At 39.1% G+C, this 20907-nt stretch overlaps 1 protein-coding gene across 8 annotated transcripts in view; it reads right to left on the minus strand.

Annotated features, from left to right (window-relative positions):
• LOC122573090 (Down syndrome cell adhesion molecule-like protein Dscam2) overlaps nt 1–20554 on the minus strand; it is a 162129-nt gene extending 141575 nt beyond the window's left edge. For all 8 annotated transcript variants that reach the window (XM_043739081.1, XM_043739047.1, XM_043739074.1 and 5 more), the window contains exon 1: nt 20208–20554. In XM_043739081.1, the coding sequence (XP_043595016.1) occupies nt 20208–20334 (127 nt within the window). In that variant the 5' untranslated portion in view covers nt 20335–20554. The remainder of the gene's footprint in view (nt 1–20207) is intronic.
• Nucleotides 20555–20907: the final 353 nt, after the last annotated feature.

The following is a 20907-nucleotide window of genomic DNA, read 5'->3' on the forward strand; positions in this document are numbered from 1 at the left end:
CAATCTGAATGCTAAAATAACCATGCAAAACACGTTCGAGCAACAAAACATTATAGAACAAGCCTTCTGCTATTGATTGGTCGACCGAAATTTATGCCCCATTATATTCTACCAGAGTAATGTATTGCTGTTTAAATTGGATGGTAATGAAAATTGACGATATAATAATTCAGTAAATTACCCAGGAACGATCGAGTCGCGGAAGCAACAACTCTGGATGGACATTATAGGTTGTTTGCACATTTATAGATACCTGTCGTCCGCGGAATCCTCGGCATACGAAACCGCGTAGAAGACAACGAGGACGAATCGAGGATTGCGAACGAATTGCGTTCGATTAAAATTTTACATGGCGTGAACTGTCAAAGCTCGTCGTGCAGTCGTTGTTTTCAGGCTATAAATTTCATCCGGAACAAGGTCGATTTCAACAGAGTTAAGAGAGTACGGACGGCGAAACATCTGTCCCGCTTAGACATCGATCCATGATTCAAACTAAATCACGATCGATTGTAATTACGACTGTGTGCACGACGTACTTGTTAATGCAAAACTGGAATGGTCGATTAACCACCAAGCTTGACAGTACTTTAGCCAATTAATTGCCCATGATATTGTTTCGCAAAACCTAATCGATCTAATGCTTTATCTTCCCTTAAGTTAACAAGGATGGAGGTATAAAGTTAGAGTTCGATCGTTTAGTTAGAGTAAAAATTCTCTTTAACAGGTTTCAATTACGTTGTCTGTAGATATGCTTCAATTAATCCAAAACTCGAATGGTCATTTTATCACATGGATGAAGCTATTCAGAAATTTATAATTGGCGGTATTGTTGATTCTACATATATTGGTAATCATTAAGTTATACATTAGTTAAATACCTCACGACGCGTATTTTCCAAATTACTACAAAAATAATAATTTCCAGAATTTCATAAAGTCTACTACTTTATCGGCTATGAATTAACGGGGTAACGGTGGAAGCACTCGATTCAGGAACTGAAATTTTCCTTAATGTTTTAAATCCCAAAAAGTCACGATTTAAAAAATTCTCTTCATTCTTCCCTTTCTATCCTTCCTCCCCTTCATTCTATTTCTATTTTGTACCCTCTTTATTACGTTTTCTATCTCATTTTTCTTCAGAAATATCTCACATTCGCGAAAAGATATAAGATATACGTGTATGCTAAATCCAATTTCCGACGTTAAAATAAGTTAACGATGTGTATGTTTAGAAATATTTGTCAGATACACCGCGACCTCGAAAGGATTAAATCGCGCCGAGCATGAAGCTCTTGCTGTCGAATCTTTAAATCGTCGTAGCCGATAAATGAATTCCGAGCAGCAGGCCACCTTTTCAGGAAGGATCGGATTATTGTAAGAGAAAGGAGATTATTAGAACTCCAGGCTGGCCATTATGGAATTAACGGTGGAAAATCCTGCACTCCCGGCTCGATTCGAATTGCTGATATTTGCCGAGGCACGTTTAAAGTAAAAGAAACCAATAGATGGACCGACAGTGGGTTCCGGAGGCCGCGGGTTTTATGCAGTTCTATCGCAGTCGAGTGGCTAACTCGCTGAGAGAAAGGCCAGATCGGGAAAATGCGGACGTGGCCGCTATTTTCCTTATTAAACGGCCGTTTAAAAATATAACCGCGAACTTCGAAAACCGAGGTCGAGCGAAATATCTAGGCCACCGACCATTCTCGTACTTGAACGTTAAAACAGAAAATACATAAAATGAAAGCTATTGTGGAACGTATAGTAAATACACGAACTTGAAAATGTAACCTGTAACCATGGGAATTAAGATCACATGTAACAATTTCACTTTCCTTGCTATTAATTAGGAAACCGTTTGAAAAATTTGTATAGCAACAAACTTTTACAACATTAACAAACTTTTCGTCTAAGGGTTAACGACCCGTGTTGATTCAAACTGTACAATTCAAGCCAACCTGTAATAGCAAATTGCTAAGCCAACGAAAGCTCGCCATTTAGCCTGAAACAATTTTACGATAATGTAGCGTTTTCAAATTGTGCCCTCTTCGTTTTATTATTTTGAAACGCTTTAAAAGAGGCGAGAACTCAACATGGAAGGGAGTAGGGAAATGTATGCAAATTTCTAAAAGACAGACGTCGATGAAATTCAACCCTGTTCCTCTTTCTTCTACCCCTACGCTCAAACTCCGCATAATAATGTCCCAAGTAGCGGCGACGTCTTAAAATCTTGAAACAAGATTATACTCATAGTGTGGGGGTGGCAACGCGTACTGGCGCTTTTTTCCCCTTAAGCTTTCACGGGGTGTTGCGCCGTCGAGCCATTAACCGCGAATTTAAGGAACCGACGCGCTACTTGGAAACATTTGAAAAGACGTTTCCAACGACGCGCGCTTGGTCACGTTTTACATCGTGCATCGCCGTCGTAATGGCCGGACCATGGAATGGCCGACGCCAGTGAATAGGAAGAACCGGATGAACTGGAAGGAACGCAAAGGAAAGGACGGCGGGGTAGCTCTCTCTGATCAAGAAGTAAATGAGCGCGCGCTCGGATCTCCCAGCCTCTCATTATCCGGCTTCGAGTTATCATACGCGTTATTTTTTCCCCTCTTAACAAGACTTCGTTCGCCGTGGTTTCGATCTGTGCACGGGAGAAAATCGCATTTCCACGAGTAATCGTACCAACAACGAGTACAAGCAAATGAGTACGAGCAAACAGGAGCTTGATGTTTGTGGTAGTTGTCTGCACTCAACTGATGCGAGTAAAAACTATGGAAAGAGTGGAAATCCTAAAAATTCAACGTTCTCACTAGGTATAATGGTACCAGACTATGAAGCTTTAGAAGATCAGATTGTTATAGGAGATTGCGAAATAAAAGCGACGAAGAACACGTTTACGACAAAGCATTGTCTAATTGTTGCAAAGCAGGGGCTAAAAGCGGCGAAAACAAAGTGGAGGCATAATATAACGTTTTTTTCCTGTTTTTTACACTTTGTGTAAGCAGCTCATTAACGGCGACTTAAACGCACGACGATATTCTTGAAACGGGACTTTATTCTCGTTGCTTCTATGCAGCCGTTGTTAATTTACTAATTAATGCAATAGCAATACCTATATCGATGAACGCGACCATCATTATAAATGCGGTATCAATTCAATCCATTTCAAGTGATACAATTACCTTTACTGTAGGAGCTACCGACGCGGACGAATAACATTCACGTTTTTTTTCGATAATTAATGTAATTACTTTTAAAATAAAATAAATTCGACAGGTATACATATGGCTTTCGCATCGATAAAAGCACCAGTTTCACTGATTGGACGAATATAAACGAAAAAAAAGGAGGAACGGTGGACCGAACAAAAGCTGAATCGAAAAAAGTTCCATTCACAACATTCGATATTGTTCGATAAACAACAATTTTTCTCGTGCGCAATTATCAGCGACATCGCGTGAAGCGAAAACGCCAGTCGCAATATCCTGTCTCAGTATTTCTTTTACTTTCCGATCTCTAAGATTTCAATCGCGTCGCGCGCGTATCAAAGCACGTTTATAAAATATTTCACGAAAGTATTCGAACATTTATAGAAACATCTTTTTAATATAATATATACCGTGTATGTATATTACCTACATTTATCCATTATATTAATACGGTTCAATATTAACTGGAATTATTTTTAACACTGAATATACATATGTTTGAGATGGATATTCATACTATACACCAATTTTTTACTAAATATATGTTTACAATAAATATTTTGTGATGGCTACATACATTTTTGGATTAGTTTCAAACTTCTCCAACATGTAATTATCTGTGTTAATGAAGTTTCACAATGTTTTATATAACACATACAACATATCCACAAAAGTTTCCTATAGTAAGTATTTAAATATTTTCATAGGCTACATAATGTACAAAAGACCGCGAGAAAAATAAGAAACATCGATTCGATAAAAACATAGGTATCTGCAGGCCCTGCTTCCTCTTTTATCTTTCCTTTCAAAATTGTATCTTTCGACTATACAGAAAATAGAATGTCAGGCATCGTGAATACGTGGAAATGGCATCTCGAAAAGCGTGTTGTGCCCACCCATTCGAGAAGGGGCGATAGATCGAGCCACGTAGACGATGGTTTACTGCATTCCATGTCGTAGATCCATTGTGGCCCCAAGGATTACCGAGTGGTTCAATGGACGCTCGGTCGATCCAGTCTGCGGTAGTTGTGCTCAGTATTAACCGACTACGGTAATTAAACACCCCGTGCCCGGTAATCTTTCGTTCCAATAACACAGGACGACGTCTCTTCCCACCTTTCCCACCCCCAATTCACTTCTGTCCTCTGTGAAAGTTGTGCCGCGCTCTCTTCCTCTCTATATTCTCTCTTTGCTCCAACGCCAAGAAACTTGTTTAATGCTCGTCAATGCCGGAAGTCTATTCGACAAACAACGGGCGCGCACTCATCGTTCCCTCGCATTCGCCGCGGAGCTTAAACTTTGTTCGTAAAACCCCCGTTAGAGAAGGTAGATACAGCCACTTTGCGGCGTATCAATTTAACACTGTTTCAAGGAAACGATATACACCCACATATATATGTATGTACACAAGGCTAGCGCTCGTTAAGAGGCATCGATTTTCGCGTTGGAATTCTCTATGTCGAGCTTATTATAGATTTTACGTCGCCCAAAGTATTTGCTCGTGGCGGGATAATGACGACCGCGATGTTTCAAAGCACACGGTTACTTGCTGTTGCCGAGACACGAGATTTTCTTTGAGCTCTTTAAACGGTACGATCCATTCTTGTCCTCGCGCGATGTTCAAATTGTTTCGTGCATTGATATCAAAGGATAACACGACAAAAGATAAATACTATGATTCAAGTGTTACGTGACATTAACGAGGCACGTTTTGCAGTACGGTATTTATCGCCAAAAAGACGCGTTATCACCTCGCGTTGTAGACACATAGTTATCTTCATCAATTAAAGAACTTATAACAAAAACCAACAGGTCGATTTAGAAAACGGTTTAGAAAAAAAAACTTTTCTCAAGATTTCACATATTCATGGTTTAGTGAAGTAGTTTTTCTACTTTAAATAATTAAAATAATAAAATTATTAAAGTAAAATCTATTAAAATAATTGTACAGCACGATGAATATTTTATTAAAACGAGTGACGTGTACTGAACAAAAATTAACGTGCATTTGTATTATTTCCACCTTAATATTACGTTAGTTACTAATGAATCATTAAAATGTAAGAAATACACTTTTTACATTTTTTAACATAATTATTTGCTATTAACCGGACTATTTTAAAGAAATTACTGAGTCTCTTCTTATGAAAATAATATCAAACATGACCATGTTTGACATGATGTATTTTTGAACGAACTTGAATTATACTAAAAGACCGATAACTCCTAAACACTTTTTCTATACTTTCGAATCGAAAAGAGATAACAAGTAGCGATTTGTAGAATGATAACTACCTTGGAAATCGACTAAGAAGCTGAGAGTCCGTCGCTAAATGAATTTGTATTATATTTGTATTTAAAATTAGTAAACTCTCGATGAAGAACCATCATCTTGCATCCAACGACCTTTTTAATTACACCTACACGAAAGCAAACGGTTGTCGAGTTATGCTGTCGTCGGTGAAGAAAAGAACTCATCGCCATGGCGACGCGCAATCAGAGCACGAATAGAATCCGAAACGAGCGCTCGTGTCAAGCGGAGAATCGTTGTCTAGACAGGTAGAGAAAGCAATGTTAGCTATGGACAAATCGTGGATCGAACCGTAAACGTTAAACAACAGCACACTGATCGAGAACGAGCTTCGTCGTGGCAGGCCGGTTTTGAAGAAGTGCAGGAAAGAATGTTAGCTACGAACAAATTGTACATCGAATCGTAGACGTTAAAACACTAACACATCGATCGAGAACAAGCTTCACTTTGTAGCGGCCGGCTTCTAAACACGTGGAGAAAGCAATGTTACAAATTATCGATCGAATCGTGGGCGTTACACGAAGCACTCAAAGGCGAAACTAATCAACATCGCTTTTTATTAATTTCCTAAGTCTACTGCATAAGTATGCGATTAATATTCAATTTTCAAGAAACACTGTTTTACTTTCATAAGTTCAATAATGGAAGATTCTATAATATACTTTAAAAACCAGTCTCTGTAACGTCATCATTTTTTAACTGTAACGTCATACTTTTTAATTTGTGGAATTTATCAATATGACTTCTGAACAGCTCAAACATCTACGGTATTACGTCTTTCGAAAACAAGCGTGCCGGGTGGTTGGCTTCACAACAGGCAGAAAAAAAAGTGTTAACTATAGATAAATCGTAGATCGAATTGCTATAGATGGAAATTGGATACAAGTGCACCGATCCACCGTTCAACATCGCGATGACCAGAGTCTGAACAGTGCGAACCCTTCGCATTTAATTCGAGCCGGTGCTAGCAGAAGCTTCAAAGAAAAACGACGTATCTGACCATGAAGAAGGATGTGGCCGGCCGTCCGTTCTACATCGACTTCGGTGAATGGACCCGGAAAGGTGGAAGGGTGGCTAGTTTGCTTGAATGGATGGCTCCTGAACGGGTGAGAAGGAAGCGTGCGTCGGTGGTACTCATTATTAGTCGTGAGCTTGTACTGTTTCCATCATCTCCCTCGGCCCGGTTGCTGAATAAACACTTTGATTTATGTGCCATGTTACCCTTTCCTCGATAAGGATAAGCCGACCTCCGAAGGAGTAACAGAGAGAAGAGAAAGAGGATTAGAGGAAGTTTCATAGCTGTACTTAACGCGTACAATCCGGCAACTCTTCCACTACCTCTGTCGATTCTCCTGTAAATTTTCCTATTCTACCGCCCTTCCTTCTCTATCATCTTCTTCTCAACCACCGCTCTGCTTTCGTCCCGTGTGTATCTTGACTCGTTTCTTTGTCTTCGTCTATCCATGTTTATCCCATTCTTCAGCCCCTACCGCTCTCTTGACCAGACTCACCACTGCAAGCTATATGCACGAAGCTACACCAATAACCACACGCTATGTATACTTTGAATACTATACAGATACACACAGTGAATTTCTCTTCCCCTCGACACTATCTAGATCTATCCATCCTCGTTCAGCGATGGTATATCGTGGCTCGTGTACGTGGTTATTACACGGTTCCGTTGCAACGCCATGGCTGTGCATCCAGACAACGGATATCCAACGTGCGCCCGCCAGAAAACGCTAGGAGCCTGCGAGCGACACCGGTTCTCGGCTTTTAATGAGGTACGCGGCTCGCGGGGGGATCGAGGAAGTGGAGGCGTTTCATTGGTTGTTGTTCTCTGGCCAGGAGGAAGATAGAAGAGGGGACAAAGGGAGAGAAAAAGGGGAGGAGAAACGAGAAAAATTTATTCGACCGCAAGCGAAACATTCCGATACGTTTCCGAGACGATCGAGGCAGCACCGCTAGCTGTCGTTGAATTTTAATGCACCAACCGCGAAACGAGCAACCGCCAGCGATATTTTCTCTCTCTCCCACTGCCATAGATTTTGACAACGCTGCTGTAATGACGAGATTGCCCTCGGAGCTCGTACAAGTTTCACCAGGTTGCCGTATTTTCTGCAGCCCGCCTGGCTTTTGTTTAATGAACAAATTACAGGATTATGCACCGACAAAAAAGCCTCGCGCCCGCATAGAAAAAAGTGCGATTCGTCGTTATGTACGCCCGCGTGTTCCGCCCGGCGGTTGGAAAATTGCCGTGTATTTCCGGTTACGCGTACGAATTAGGACCTACGCGCGTAACAGCCCCGACGAGGCGTTATTATTTCGTGAGATATGCCGTCTGAACTATCTCGAAGGCCTGATGTGAACTAGCGAGCCGGCTCTTAGCCGCTACGACACCGGTGGTTCACAACACGTGATATTTCGAATGATTAACACCGACCTAACTGTTCCGTTTCTTGGCGAGAATCGCGAGCTTTTCCCTTATCGACCATGGAAACAGAGACCTATAAACCATACTCTCTGCCCGTAAGCGACCTGCAAGAGATAAACGAGCTAAAAGGAATAGCCACGTAAAGGTAGCACCAAAAAATCGCCGATTAAGAATAGAAACAAAATGAAGGACAACGGAACATATGCTAATTGAAACTATCTGTTCATAGTATGCGGATACCTGCTTATTTTTAATAAAACGTAGATGCTTTAGTTACAAAATTACAGACGGATTAAATCGTAGTGATTTTAGGTATATGTAAATATAACGATATATTATAGCTCGACTAAATTGTTTTTTGAAAGTCAGTAGGCGATAATAAAGCTGACGTCTCTGTTTGTCAAACGTTATAGAACTACTTTGTTAACTGAGAAATTCTTTGTGTCCTCAGATTCCTTAAGTCTTAATTACGAGACAGATTGAAAAGGATCTTAATAAAACTTCATAATGAAGAAAGTATACTCGATATTTGCACTAACGTTCATGTGCACCTGGGTATTCTGAATTATTTATAGTAACGATATACGAATTTTATTAAAGTGTGAAAATTAATAATGAATTTGTAATTAGAAGCAACATTTATTACTTATTATTTTATAAAGTAGGCTGATAGGAAGGCATCTGGTATTAATACAACTTCCAGTAGTATACATATACAGTAGATAACGAAATATATTATTAACATGTTCTTCAATACGTAATGTAAATTCTGTTATATAAAAAGACAGCAAGTACGGTAAAATTCACTTTAATAAAATTCACATATTATTACAAGTTGACCATTGTTCACATACTTATAAACGATAACGTGTCTAGATACATACGTTTGGCATAGATAAATTTTTTCACAGAATGGGGAGTAAATGTGACAATTTCTGACTAACACGCAACCCGGCTTCATTCAATTCCTTGATTTATAGTAGCTCGTAAAACACGATTACCGTGTGGTTTCATCGTACCGGGATACAGAGCGCATACTGACGACGAGCATTCCAGCTGAGGCTGTTTCTGTCTGGCGGAAAACAGAAGTCCATAAATGGCACTTGCTGACGCCGTATAACAACTTTCGCAACACTAACAACAGAAAAGCACCTCGGCGTTGCATGTCAACTTGTTTACACTCGTCCTGTATCGCACGCAATCGTCGATCAGCGTACCAGAAATCCTCGTGCATAAAAATCTCGTTGTAAATACATTTCGTTCGGAAAGAATATGACTTTTACTCGGTTTCGTTGGCTCCGTGAATATAAAATAAACGCATCCAGCTGCGCCCCTTGTGTGGCCATTCACGCTATGGAAAATATCGAATTCTTATATTTCGACCTTTTCATCGATTCAAGCGTGGCGGCAAGTTATTTCTTCGCCACTTTATTTCCACCTCCCGATGCTTCGCTGCTTTTTTTTCACGTAGCCAGGGTAGTTCTGCCTACGGTCCGCCGATATTGAATTTTCATCACGCCGGATTACCTTTCCTTTTTGTTATCGGTTATCCCATATTGATTAATGTATCCATCTGTTTCTTCGTGCTCGCGTTTCCTTTTTATTGTTTCCTGCCGCACCTTCTATATTCCAGGTCGGTTATCGGCCCGCTTTTTATTTTCCCTCCGCATCCACCTTCTATCGCACTTTTCCATTTTGCCTGTACGGAATACGCCGGATACGGGACCGATAATGAATATTCAAATTTTAGACGAGACTCGTGGCCGACGGGCGGCGGCGCGTCGTACGGTACAAAAATTTAAGAGTGACGGACCTTCCGATACGCGATGTCGGGAAACTCGATTGCCTTAAAATATTTGACCAACGTTTAATTTCTAATCGAACCACGTATTGCACCGATCATAACAAGGCAGGATTATTTGAGCCACCTTACCTTCGATAGCTTCGAATTCAATCTGAAATTCTACACAGGATAATCGAACTTGTATGTTATGAGACGTATCGATTAGTATTTAATACGATAACGAAATAATGAGACAATATCGTGTGCTCTAGGTCCAGCCAGAAAATATGTTAGGAACTGTAAAATTATTCGTATAACTCTATGATAGGATTAGATATTTGAGTCAGCACGGAGGTATTATGCAAGAACGAATAAAATAAACAACAAAATAACTTCCAGGTATAATACAATAAGGTATACACACGCTATTGAGTTATAATAATTACAACTGGAAAAATTAACGTTAAAATTCTGTCCTTTTAATGAATAGAAGTTCTAACTTGCTAGAAAACTATAGTTATCGGCCTAGTCAATGTACACTATATGTAATTCACTGTTTATCACGCTACTAATAACAAGTTAAATACATAGTCCATTTTCGAATGCAGATCGCATAAAAATTATTCATAACCGAATGTGGTAAATTAAAAGGCAAACTCCATACTCTACCTCAAATAACCCCGCTTTACCCTGTCGGGAAATTACTTTTCTATTTCTGTAGTTGGTCGAGGAACATAGCTTTATGCGAATTTGAATAGAACTTATAACGATCGAAAAGCATTAGCAATGGAATACTAGAGAGAAGGTATTAAGGTGTATTAAACACAAATGTCAGCAGAGAGTTTGAAGTTACGGTAACTCGATAAAAGGTGAGACACGTATGATTAAACGTCGCCTCATTTGCGCGACCTACTCGGCCATACGTTACTCGTCCAACATTCCGTTAACGACCGAGTTCAACGTCCCATCCTTAATGCTCGCTTTAACATTAATATGCGTAATACTCGACGATCAAACCGTAAAGCAAAGTAGTCGAGGTCATTATTAGTCTGACGGTCGGCCGACTCGACTCGACTTTATCTACTGCATGACTGTACGTCTGACATAAGTACAGCTTATCTACTTCTCGTTTCCAACAACTTTTCCAGGAGCTTCCATTCTCCTGTGATTGATAGTATTTTCACGATGTCGCTACACTTCATCCTGCTTGATCCGTTAAGTGCTACCACAGCAATTTCGTAACGTTACAAATTTCATGTCACATACAATACCAATGAAAGTACATAACAGTATAACTACCGACGAGCAAAGTAAAAAGCTTGTAGCATGGAAATTGAAATGCAAGTTATATGCAAAAATAAATATATGTATAATGCGAAGAGAAAAATACGGATGTTGATACATATCGTATAAAAATATCATTAAAATTTCCAAGAACGTATCATTGTAAATGTGAAAAATTTCTATGAAAAATTGACTCATCATATTGACTACGTTAATAGCTGTGTTGAAAGAGGAAGAGAAAAAATAATGAAAGAAGAGAAAGAGAAAGAGAGAGAGAGAGAGAATGTTGTATTCATCGGTAAGGCTATTCATGAAGACCATGTTCCATAAAAAGCAGTATTCGATTAATTGCAGAATTCCCATGTATGAATCGAAAAATATATGCTATGGAATTATATGATAGGCCTGTCATACCTATATATCGCTAAAATATAAATAAAAAATACTATTTTCGAATTGATTTATCTGCGTAGAAAACGAACAACCAGCTCCAAATGAGAATTTTTGCGACTTTACCTGCTAAAATATCTTTTAGTGAATGCTAAAATCTTTTCGCCGAAAACTGTTGAAAATTTGACGAATGAATTCTACAGCTTGGCGTTTCAGTTTGTATAAGTATCAGATAATAAAATTAGTAACAAAGTCGATTTTTACGATCTTTTTCAGATAAATTCATTCCCATTCTTATAAAAACTTCAGACGTTAAAAATATTCAATATTGCGAATGTAACCGTAGGGGCATTAAAGTAATATTTTAATACCAAAATTAAAAATTCAGCGATGGAATTATATAGGCAAATTAGTTAATAAAGATTTCAGTTGAATAATCGATTTCTCTATTCTCAAAAAATAAGTACCCAATATTTCCAGTAAAAGGTACTTTCTTATCCCATGCTCCCGAGAATTTTCTTCTCAATCTACATTCCTTAGTAGGACAGTCGCGATATAAAATATCCCACCAAAGTATTCGGTTAGATGCCATAGAAAACTTTCATGTATATATTGTATGTGTTATATAAAATATTTTTTAATTCCATATCCATTGCTATCGGTACTCTGCCCGATCGCTCGATTTTTTGTTTTCTCGAAAATTTGTTAAAACGTCAAAAATTCAACACAATAAAGTTAAATTAAAAACAAAACAACAACGAAACGCAGGGATAAAAAATAATCTGCGAATCATAAAGACACCATGACGCGGATAAATTCGCGAACCACTATAGCGAAACGCGCACGTTTCGCTTATAATTCGTGTCAGCGGTCCGGAATGAAAGATTCCTTCGAAAAAGCGGCTAACCGTGCATCAGGAGCGGGATTCGATTAGATGGCTGTTTAATTTGCATGCTGGTTCCCGATGCGCGAACTTTCGTCGCGGTAAAATTCGACAAAAAGGCTGGTGCAGCGCTTCACTACCGATTTTCTTCCTTCAATTCTGGCCGAGCTAAATCGGTTTTATTAAACGGATTGTCGGTTGGTGCGCGCAACGTTGGTGGTCGAATAAATTTCATCGATTTGCGGCGAGTTAACCTTGCTTACTCACCGGCATTGATAAAACGATCGTCCCAACAGGGCACGATCGTCGTATCACGAAAAACACGCGCCGTAATGTATCGTTAAATTCATGCATAGAAAACACGCACGCGCGATCTTGGTCGGGCAATTTGACACGCTACGTCGACTATACTCGCCACAACATATATGTAACGTTCGATACATTGTTGTATCCTCCGTTGTGTTCCCTCGTTGTTTGCTGCGTTTCATCGTTTTAATTAAAATTAAACTAATTGCTTTCCTATCGAAACGATATGTGGAAAAACGGGAGAGAAAAGTGGACGGGCCAATACGTGGGCAGCAATGTATATAAACGGCAATGAAATGTATCGGTTATAATTGCGTCATTTCGATATTGTTTGCTCGATGGTTCGAATAACAATCGTTTTCACCGTAGATGTACATTGTCCAAACATTTGATATGTTTCATGAAATCATATCGAAATACTCGTGAACTTATAAAAACATCGTTTTATACGCGCGTTACGCTAAATATTTCCGGTGTACGAATGTTTCGCAGCGGAACGAGTTTTTTTATTTGTTTTTCTTTAGTCGATAATCGTACCCGATTTTTCGCCCATGGGTAACGAAACGTTGTTCCGTAAGACATCGCATGATGTTCACCGTACAAATATTTCCGGGTCCCAGATTCAGATCGTTGGATAGAAATGACCAGGTTCTTGTTGAATTAGGTATCTAATATATTCAGCTCGCGTTAGACAGGAAATTAAAGTTCACGAGTGACGGGTCGCGCGAACGACTTCCGTGAAATCAACGATTCCCGTTGATCCACCGCAACGTTTCATCAATTAACTTCTATCGTTGCCGATAACGCGTACCCTCCAATGATCGTAATCCGTGGAAACGTATTTCACACGACGAATTCCTCGTCACAACCTTTGTTTGCCTCTCTTTTCTCCTTTCTTCAGAAAACTAAAGAAGAATGAAATATATATATATATATATATATATATATATATATATATATATATATATATATATATATATATATTGTTCGATTTAAGACGAAAAATATAGAACACAAAGGAAAAGATTGCAGATGCATCGCGAAGATGGCAAAAGATTTAAATTTGTTAAGCAACGTAAAATAAGATAAGTTCCGTTGCATCTTTCGTCGATGGATTAAAAGGACCAAGAATTTATCCATCACGTCGTGGAATACACCGAACTATCGACTTTCAAAGGCATTCGCACGACTTTATAATTCCTCGTACATCCAAGAGTTAATCCTTTAATCCAATAACGATGAAAGCGACGTTCGGTGTTCGAACGCACTTGAATTGAAATCGGAAAGGCGCCTCGAGATCCTTCGAAGCTGAGAACGATAAGGAGAGCTTCTCAAAGGAATCTGAGAGAAATGGAGCGGTTGCTCCATTTCAGCAGCCGTTCAAAGAAGAATATAAATGCTAAGTGTCCACTCTCTTTCTTCCATCTTCTCTCTCTCTCTCTCTCTCTCTCTCTCTCTCTCTCTCTCTAGCACTGTGTCTGATATTCTTTCTCGTTTCGAACGTACAAGCGTCTCGACACGTCAAAATGACAATCGATACTTTTCAAGGATAAGACACGGATCTCTTTGTCGGGTCTGTCTCGATTGACTCCTTGGTCATGACTGAAAATTGTGGTGAATCTTAGATAATTTACAAAATCCTTTAACGCGTTTTTTCTAGATTTTTTAATATCTTGTACACAACGTTGAAATTGTTCGCATACTTCGATATAACATGTTATATAATGCAGTTCTTATTAGAAATAATCTGTGATCAGCTACATACTGAGTGTTATAATTTATCGCACTCAACCTAGATGATTTTACTTTTCTTTCCTGCTTTGTACGATTATATTTAGAATAAAACATAATAAATAACAGTTCAACATGTCGAACTAAAAATGATGTATACATTATATATAAGACAAGATTTTAAGAATTTAAATCTAATCACGTATCTCAACCTTTAAAAGTACCATCTCCTTAATTTCATAATTAATTAAGTTAAAACTTTACTCTCTGTCGTGATACATTTTCATGACTTGAAAAAATATAATGAATCTTTTATAATGATAAATACGGGACACTTATTCCATGAAAAGTGGTAGTGTAATAAAAGAATAAAATTATTTGAGTGCTTCGTAATGGATTTAATATTTTACATTATTATTGTAATATTAAAAATATTAGAAACTCTATGAATATGATTGTTTAATTTAATTCCGACATAAACTCGGTCATTATACTGGGGATCAAATCTACTGTTGATTACCACTAATCCTCACGACATTCAACCTACTAACCACTACATATTTTTTATTTAGAAGAAATTATGTTTTGTTAAATAGAACAGAGTAGGTACTTTAACTATTTAATTAAGACTAGAACTACCGACAACTAATCCTGTCGTTGAGTTTGACATTAAACATTCTGAAGTTATTATATTATAGTATATAGTATATAATATTATCGCAATGTTATATCTAAGCAGCATGAAGAATAGCTCGTATTTGTTTCACTTCACTGATTGTACCAAAATGAAGTTTTGCCGATGACAAAATTAAAATGATTTCCTTGGATATAAATTTCTAAGGGTTAATAAAGCAAGATGTTCCGGATAAAAACCTCACGTGTTCTTTTGCGTGTTCTATTGGCCTATTCCATGTGAAATTGTTTCTCAAAATCAACGCCTGCTCCTGTAAACAATTAATCCTCTCAAAAGACAATTATTCCTCCACGCTTGACATAGCGACGCCTTCTCCATTAGTGACATTAGACGGCTCCCATAGTCGATCCGTTTCAGAATTACCCATCCGCCACGTTGCTGTTAACTTCCCTCTCTCTAATCGCCTTTGACGGTAAAATCGCTTGCACGATGTCAGGGTCAGAGGGTCAATAAAATTCCAGGGAAATCGACGATCCTGGCCGGTTAATCACAGGATACCGCACTGCTTAAGTTCCGTTTCGAACAAATTAGCATACTGGCACGTTTCGCCCGAAATTTCATAGCCTCGATAATAAAGCCGGCCAAGTTGCCACGCGATGCGATTAATTCAAGCCCTTCCGATTCGATTTTAACATCGTGGAAACCTCCGAGGAGGAAATTGACCTGGCAATTTTCACCGTGTTAACTTTCCGTTCAGGCTTCGAAAATTGATCGATTCGCCGCCGATGCAACGGCAAATCGTGCAAACTGATATGATCCATTGGTATTTTAATAAGCACCGATGAAATTCCGAATGATGAAAATCTACTCGCGAAATCGTCGAGAACGATCGCGATGAACGCCGGGAAAATTGGAACGAACATCGCGGTGTATCGATTCGGACGAATTTAACTTTCGATTCGACGTGAACGTAGTTGGCGATGCGTGAAACGGCAAAGAGTAACGTCGGGAAACTTAAAAGTCTTCCATGTATAAGATAAGAGATAAGTTTTTAGAATATCTTAACTATGTGACATTATAACTATATATACATGTACAATTTTGTTAACGGTATACCGTGTACCCTAACCACTAAACGCTAAGCAAATAAAATGTTTATGTATGTAATAATTGAAAGATCTGATTTTATTAAGATAATCTCCACATCGAATAAGTTCAGGCCAATTAACTGCTGAATAGTCTTATTATTACTCTTTCCATGACAGAAAATTATTAGTATGTAATAGCCTAAGATAAAAATATTAGGGTGATGCATATGAAATATCTCTCTCTTCAAATAAAGCTGCTATCCCATATATATATATAACGGTTGCTTTAAAACGTCATATATTTAATCAAGGTAATTTTCTATGAGGTAATCCAATATACACAGAATGCAGTACTCCATCACAGTACTCCAGAACTAAGCAGACTTCACCATTGAAAAGGAGTCATATGTTTTCTATAGTTCCTTACTATCATCTATCACTTGTAAGATAGTTATAATAAACTTCGAAAAAAGTTACCACCAGTAGGAAGCATCGTTTAATTTATTATTTAATAGATTGCACCGAATTCCGAACATCTTATAAAAACAACAGAATCAGGCATCTACTAGATCGTTGAATTATTTCAAACGGCGTGCAAACAAATCGTTCGTTTAACGTCCTGACGGTGAAAAAAAAAGAGGATCCACTCGTACGCGGTATCTGCTACCGTATCCGCAAACGTTTCGCTGACCCCGATTCGGTAATGCAAATAACAAGATAAATTACAGGGTAGGCAAGCTCGTTTCCATGTTAAAACACGAAACACGGATCGGTCGAACCGAAGACACGGGTTTTGATATCGACGTCGGTCGATCGCGTTTACCCTTGCCCCGATCTTCCTCGTTTCGGCTTATTCAGTAGCGATCCTCTCGAGTCATAGTCGTGACCCGGTTCTTGCTATTCAAAAGTTAGGTCCGGAAGTTAGGTAACTTTACATTCGGGGGTCGACCGTCTGCTGGACAGATTAATTTCGACGATGCAGTCGCGTAATACGCGTACGTGCCTCGCCTGATTTTCAAGCTCAGATTGGTAAGGGCCGACAACCTAAATCGAAAACTAAATCAAATAATTAAAAGTTACTCAAGCTCTATTTTCAGCAATTGTGGTCAGTTGATATTGAGTTTGATAAATTTGATGGTATTAGTAAATTTCGCCAATCATACACAATTGAATTAATGTATGAATTGTATTGAATTAATGCGAGTACTAATAAACTTTAAATCGATAGAAAGACTTCCGATTGTTTGCCGAATCCATGATACTTGTAGCAAATAATATAGTATATAATAACGAAACACAATATTGCCACATTAATCGGTAATTTACATGTATAATCTGGAAATACCATAGAAAGGTAAGTATTGCTTTTAATTAGTAAATCATTAAATACTTCAATAAAATTCACACATTATTACTACAAATTGATTAAAGTGTTCAAATATTGATGGGCAGTAGTATATACAAACACGTATCTTTCGAACGCATGTATTGTCGAAGATCAGGTTTCATATTTTGGGTTTATCACATTTTCTTATACCATCAAATTTGATCTCGTTCGGTCATTAATGCCATTTGACTATCTTCCGTTTCAACTGTTATATTTCCATTGTAATCATATGACCATTGAACGTTATATCGGTCTTATTTCGTTGTGTACGTTTTACGTATTAATTTGCTACCGATACTGGTATAGGGTTTAGAATCGTATCTCATTTCGACCGGTCGATTTCGACACCGTTTGGACAGACGGTCCACAAACGCCATCGATCAAACGTCCTCCTGCGATCCTATCGCCCCTGGCAGAAGGGAAATGGATTTCATTGGCAGGAGATCGCCGATGTTCCTGTCTCTATTCACAGTCTATCTACAGCCGACTATTATGATAATTAACTTGCAGTTTTGGACGGCTGAAATGTACCTAATCGATGTTGACAAGCCACGAAATATCTTTGATTCTTATGACTCGAATTTTCTACAACTCGACTTTAGAATGTTTATATTCTAGCTTAGCGAAGGTAAATTTGCACAATATACGGATATACGCTGGAAATAGATGTATAACGTGGATTCATATAAATTGCATGTTACAGCGTTTCCGTGGTATTATGACGTGATGTAAACAGATAGATTGAACGTAGTTTTCGCTGTTAGGGGGCGAGTACAATACTCACCTCTTGTTTATGTATACATTTGTTATGTATACATACAGAGAAAGTAATAATAAAGTAAGTCATAAAAGATAGGATCTTATTTCATATACACGAATTGGTCAGTTCTGTCCAACGATTTACCAGTTAATAATATTACTAAAAAACAATTTCTCATTCAATTCTCATTTAAAGACGATTACTACAAATTGCACAGAAATACTTTACAACTTGTAGTACCGCATGAAGCAAATGTTTTCATTTGTGGACAACCTGAGACATCTACTAAAACAATCAGAGGTTTGAAAACAAAAAACCGAACGCAAACGAAAACAAAGTTGATCAACAGTAACTGGAATAGCTCGTAGATGATCGGTAGCAGGATTTCATTACCCATTGACTATTAAACTTGCATAACGAAGCACATAGCGTCCTTCGTGCAAGTGATCTGAGGGGGTGAACGTCCGTGCCGTAAGTTGCAACCTAGCTCCCCATAAATCCGGCAACGATTCCAGCCGACGCGACGGAAGCAGTTTAAATTTTAGAGAATCACGCGATAAACTACGTCAGTACGAGGGATCGTGCGTTTCGACGCGTGTAACACGCCGAAAGCAAATATTACGACCACTTTATCGACCACATTTTTCTACAGATCGAGTTTATCCTCCTAATCAAACCTAACGAGTTTATCACTGTTTAAAATAATTATTCTTCCAACCTATTCAACGGATGACCCAACTAGAAATTTCTATAATCATAGCCCTGGCAAATGATAGCCATTACAAATTATTTATAGCAGGAATGAAACATCATATGTAAACATGTGAGATTTATAAATAAAGAAATAACTATGTCCGAGAAACTATAAATTCGAATGACAAATGACGAATTAACTCTTCTTCTCTAGCTAACAAGTTAGTAAGTGACATAGTTAACTAGGTATTACAGAATGAAAAATTTTGGTTATTTATTACGAGTGAGTGAGTTTTAAATGCTACAGATGCATGGAAGAACCGAATGCTTGAAATTCCACGTTTTTATCGTGTTTCAGCGGTTGATCAATTAAATAATCCATGAAATTGGTATGTGTCACTACACTGGAAGTCAAGGAACCGTATCGGAACAAATCTGAAAATGTTCGACATAATTATTCTCGTTGTTCGCGATAATCGTATCCGTTGTTCAAACAACACGGTATCAACGAGTCGTAAAAATGGCAGCTGCCAGTCTAGCTTCGAATTTCTCCGAGGTTGTTCCTATAAAGTTACCGAGATTCGTTGAAACTCGAGTCACGGACTCACCGGCCAAGTTCGTTAGCTTTTTCCTCGTCGTTTTGCTTGCCCGGAAACGAAGGTAGATTCGTTTGCCTGCTACGGGAAGTCTTATAAAAACTTTCCCCTTTCTTTAGATTCGTATTTAACCCGGCGATTCGATAACGTTCGAAATAGAGACGAGAGAACCGAACTTAAACCACTCGAACGTGGCACAGTCCGGTGCCAAGTTTCAAACGAAATCATCTTCTTGCAAACCGAATCAAGTCAGGGCAAAAAGAAAGGCGCTCGCAAACAACCCATCAATCAGAGTGAGTTTCCCGATGAAGCCGATCAAATTCCCGTGAAAAAGGATTCGACGTTTGGAGCATCTCTAAGGAGCCATCTCGTCCAGCAATTGTGCTAATTCAGAGAGAATTTGGCGTAGTCAGCGAATCGAAACGAAGGTGTCTGCTACGACTATTTAGTCGATCGTTCTTATTCGTCACGCTGCTGCTTTCACAGCAAGATCTATCTCCCTTACGACACCTCCAAAAATGAAAAACCATGTGCTCCGACAAACAGTCGAAACTATATGATAAGTATATACTCAGTAAATCGTATCCTACATTTGTACTCTATGCGAAGTAGTTTCCTCTCGACCGACACGACTTCTATTTCGTACCCAACATTCGTTGAAGGAACAAACTACAAATTAACCACGCCACGCGTGAAAAAGTGAAAAAGAATGACTCACCGTTCATCAGGACGACGATGATCCAAACAAATAAAACGATCGATGCCACGTGGCGTACAGGATCGACGAACAGATAGCGGCCCATCCTGATACAGCGTCGATTCTCTTCCTCGCGTGTCGCGGTCATCTGGCCTCGAAGAAGGGGTAGGTGCTTGCGGATGGAATGTGTACCACCGTTCACTCTCTCCCCACGCAGAGGCGGTCTCCTCCTCTTTTGTTGTCGCTTCTCTAAATGCCTCCTTTCGATGTTCAACCCTTACCCATTCAACAATAAACGCACAACCCTGTGTGCCTCACACGAAATCCAGTCTCTCGAGCACTCGCCGCGCCGGGCGCCAGTGAGAGACTGTTCGACTTTCGTGGCGCGCGACAGGTTCCCGCGGTGATTCGTGGTTCGTGCGCAGCCGGTTGTCCTCGACCACCCTCGGCTTTGCTCGACTCACACTCAGACATCTCGCGTTCTCACTGTTTCCGCCGAGGTGGCCACAGCTACCGACTCAGTTAGTCTATGCACATACACACCAGTGAAGGCCTAATTGTAAGTGCTCGCAAGTATACGTGTGCGCTGGGGTTACGAGAAGCTCCGACCGCAGCTCAGGCTGCGCACCAGGGAACCACCACCTCTGCCAGCTCTCCTGCTTCGTTCCATAACGTGATCCAGGTACAACTCCTCCCTCGTCGCGCCCTTGTACACCGAACA

This window comes from Bombus pyrosoma, linkage group LG2 (genome assembly GCF_014825855.1).
Source record: "Bombus pyrosoma isolate SC7728 linkage group LG2, ASM1482585v1, whole genome shotgun sequence".
Lineage (NCBI taxonomy): Eukaryota > Metazoa > Arthropoda > Insecta > Hymenoptera > Apidae > Bombus > Bombus pyrosoma.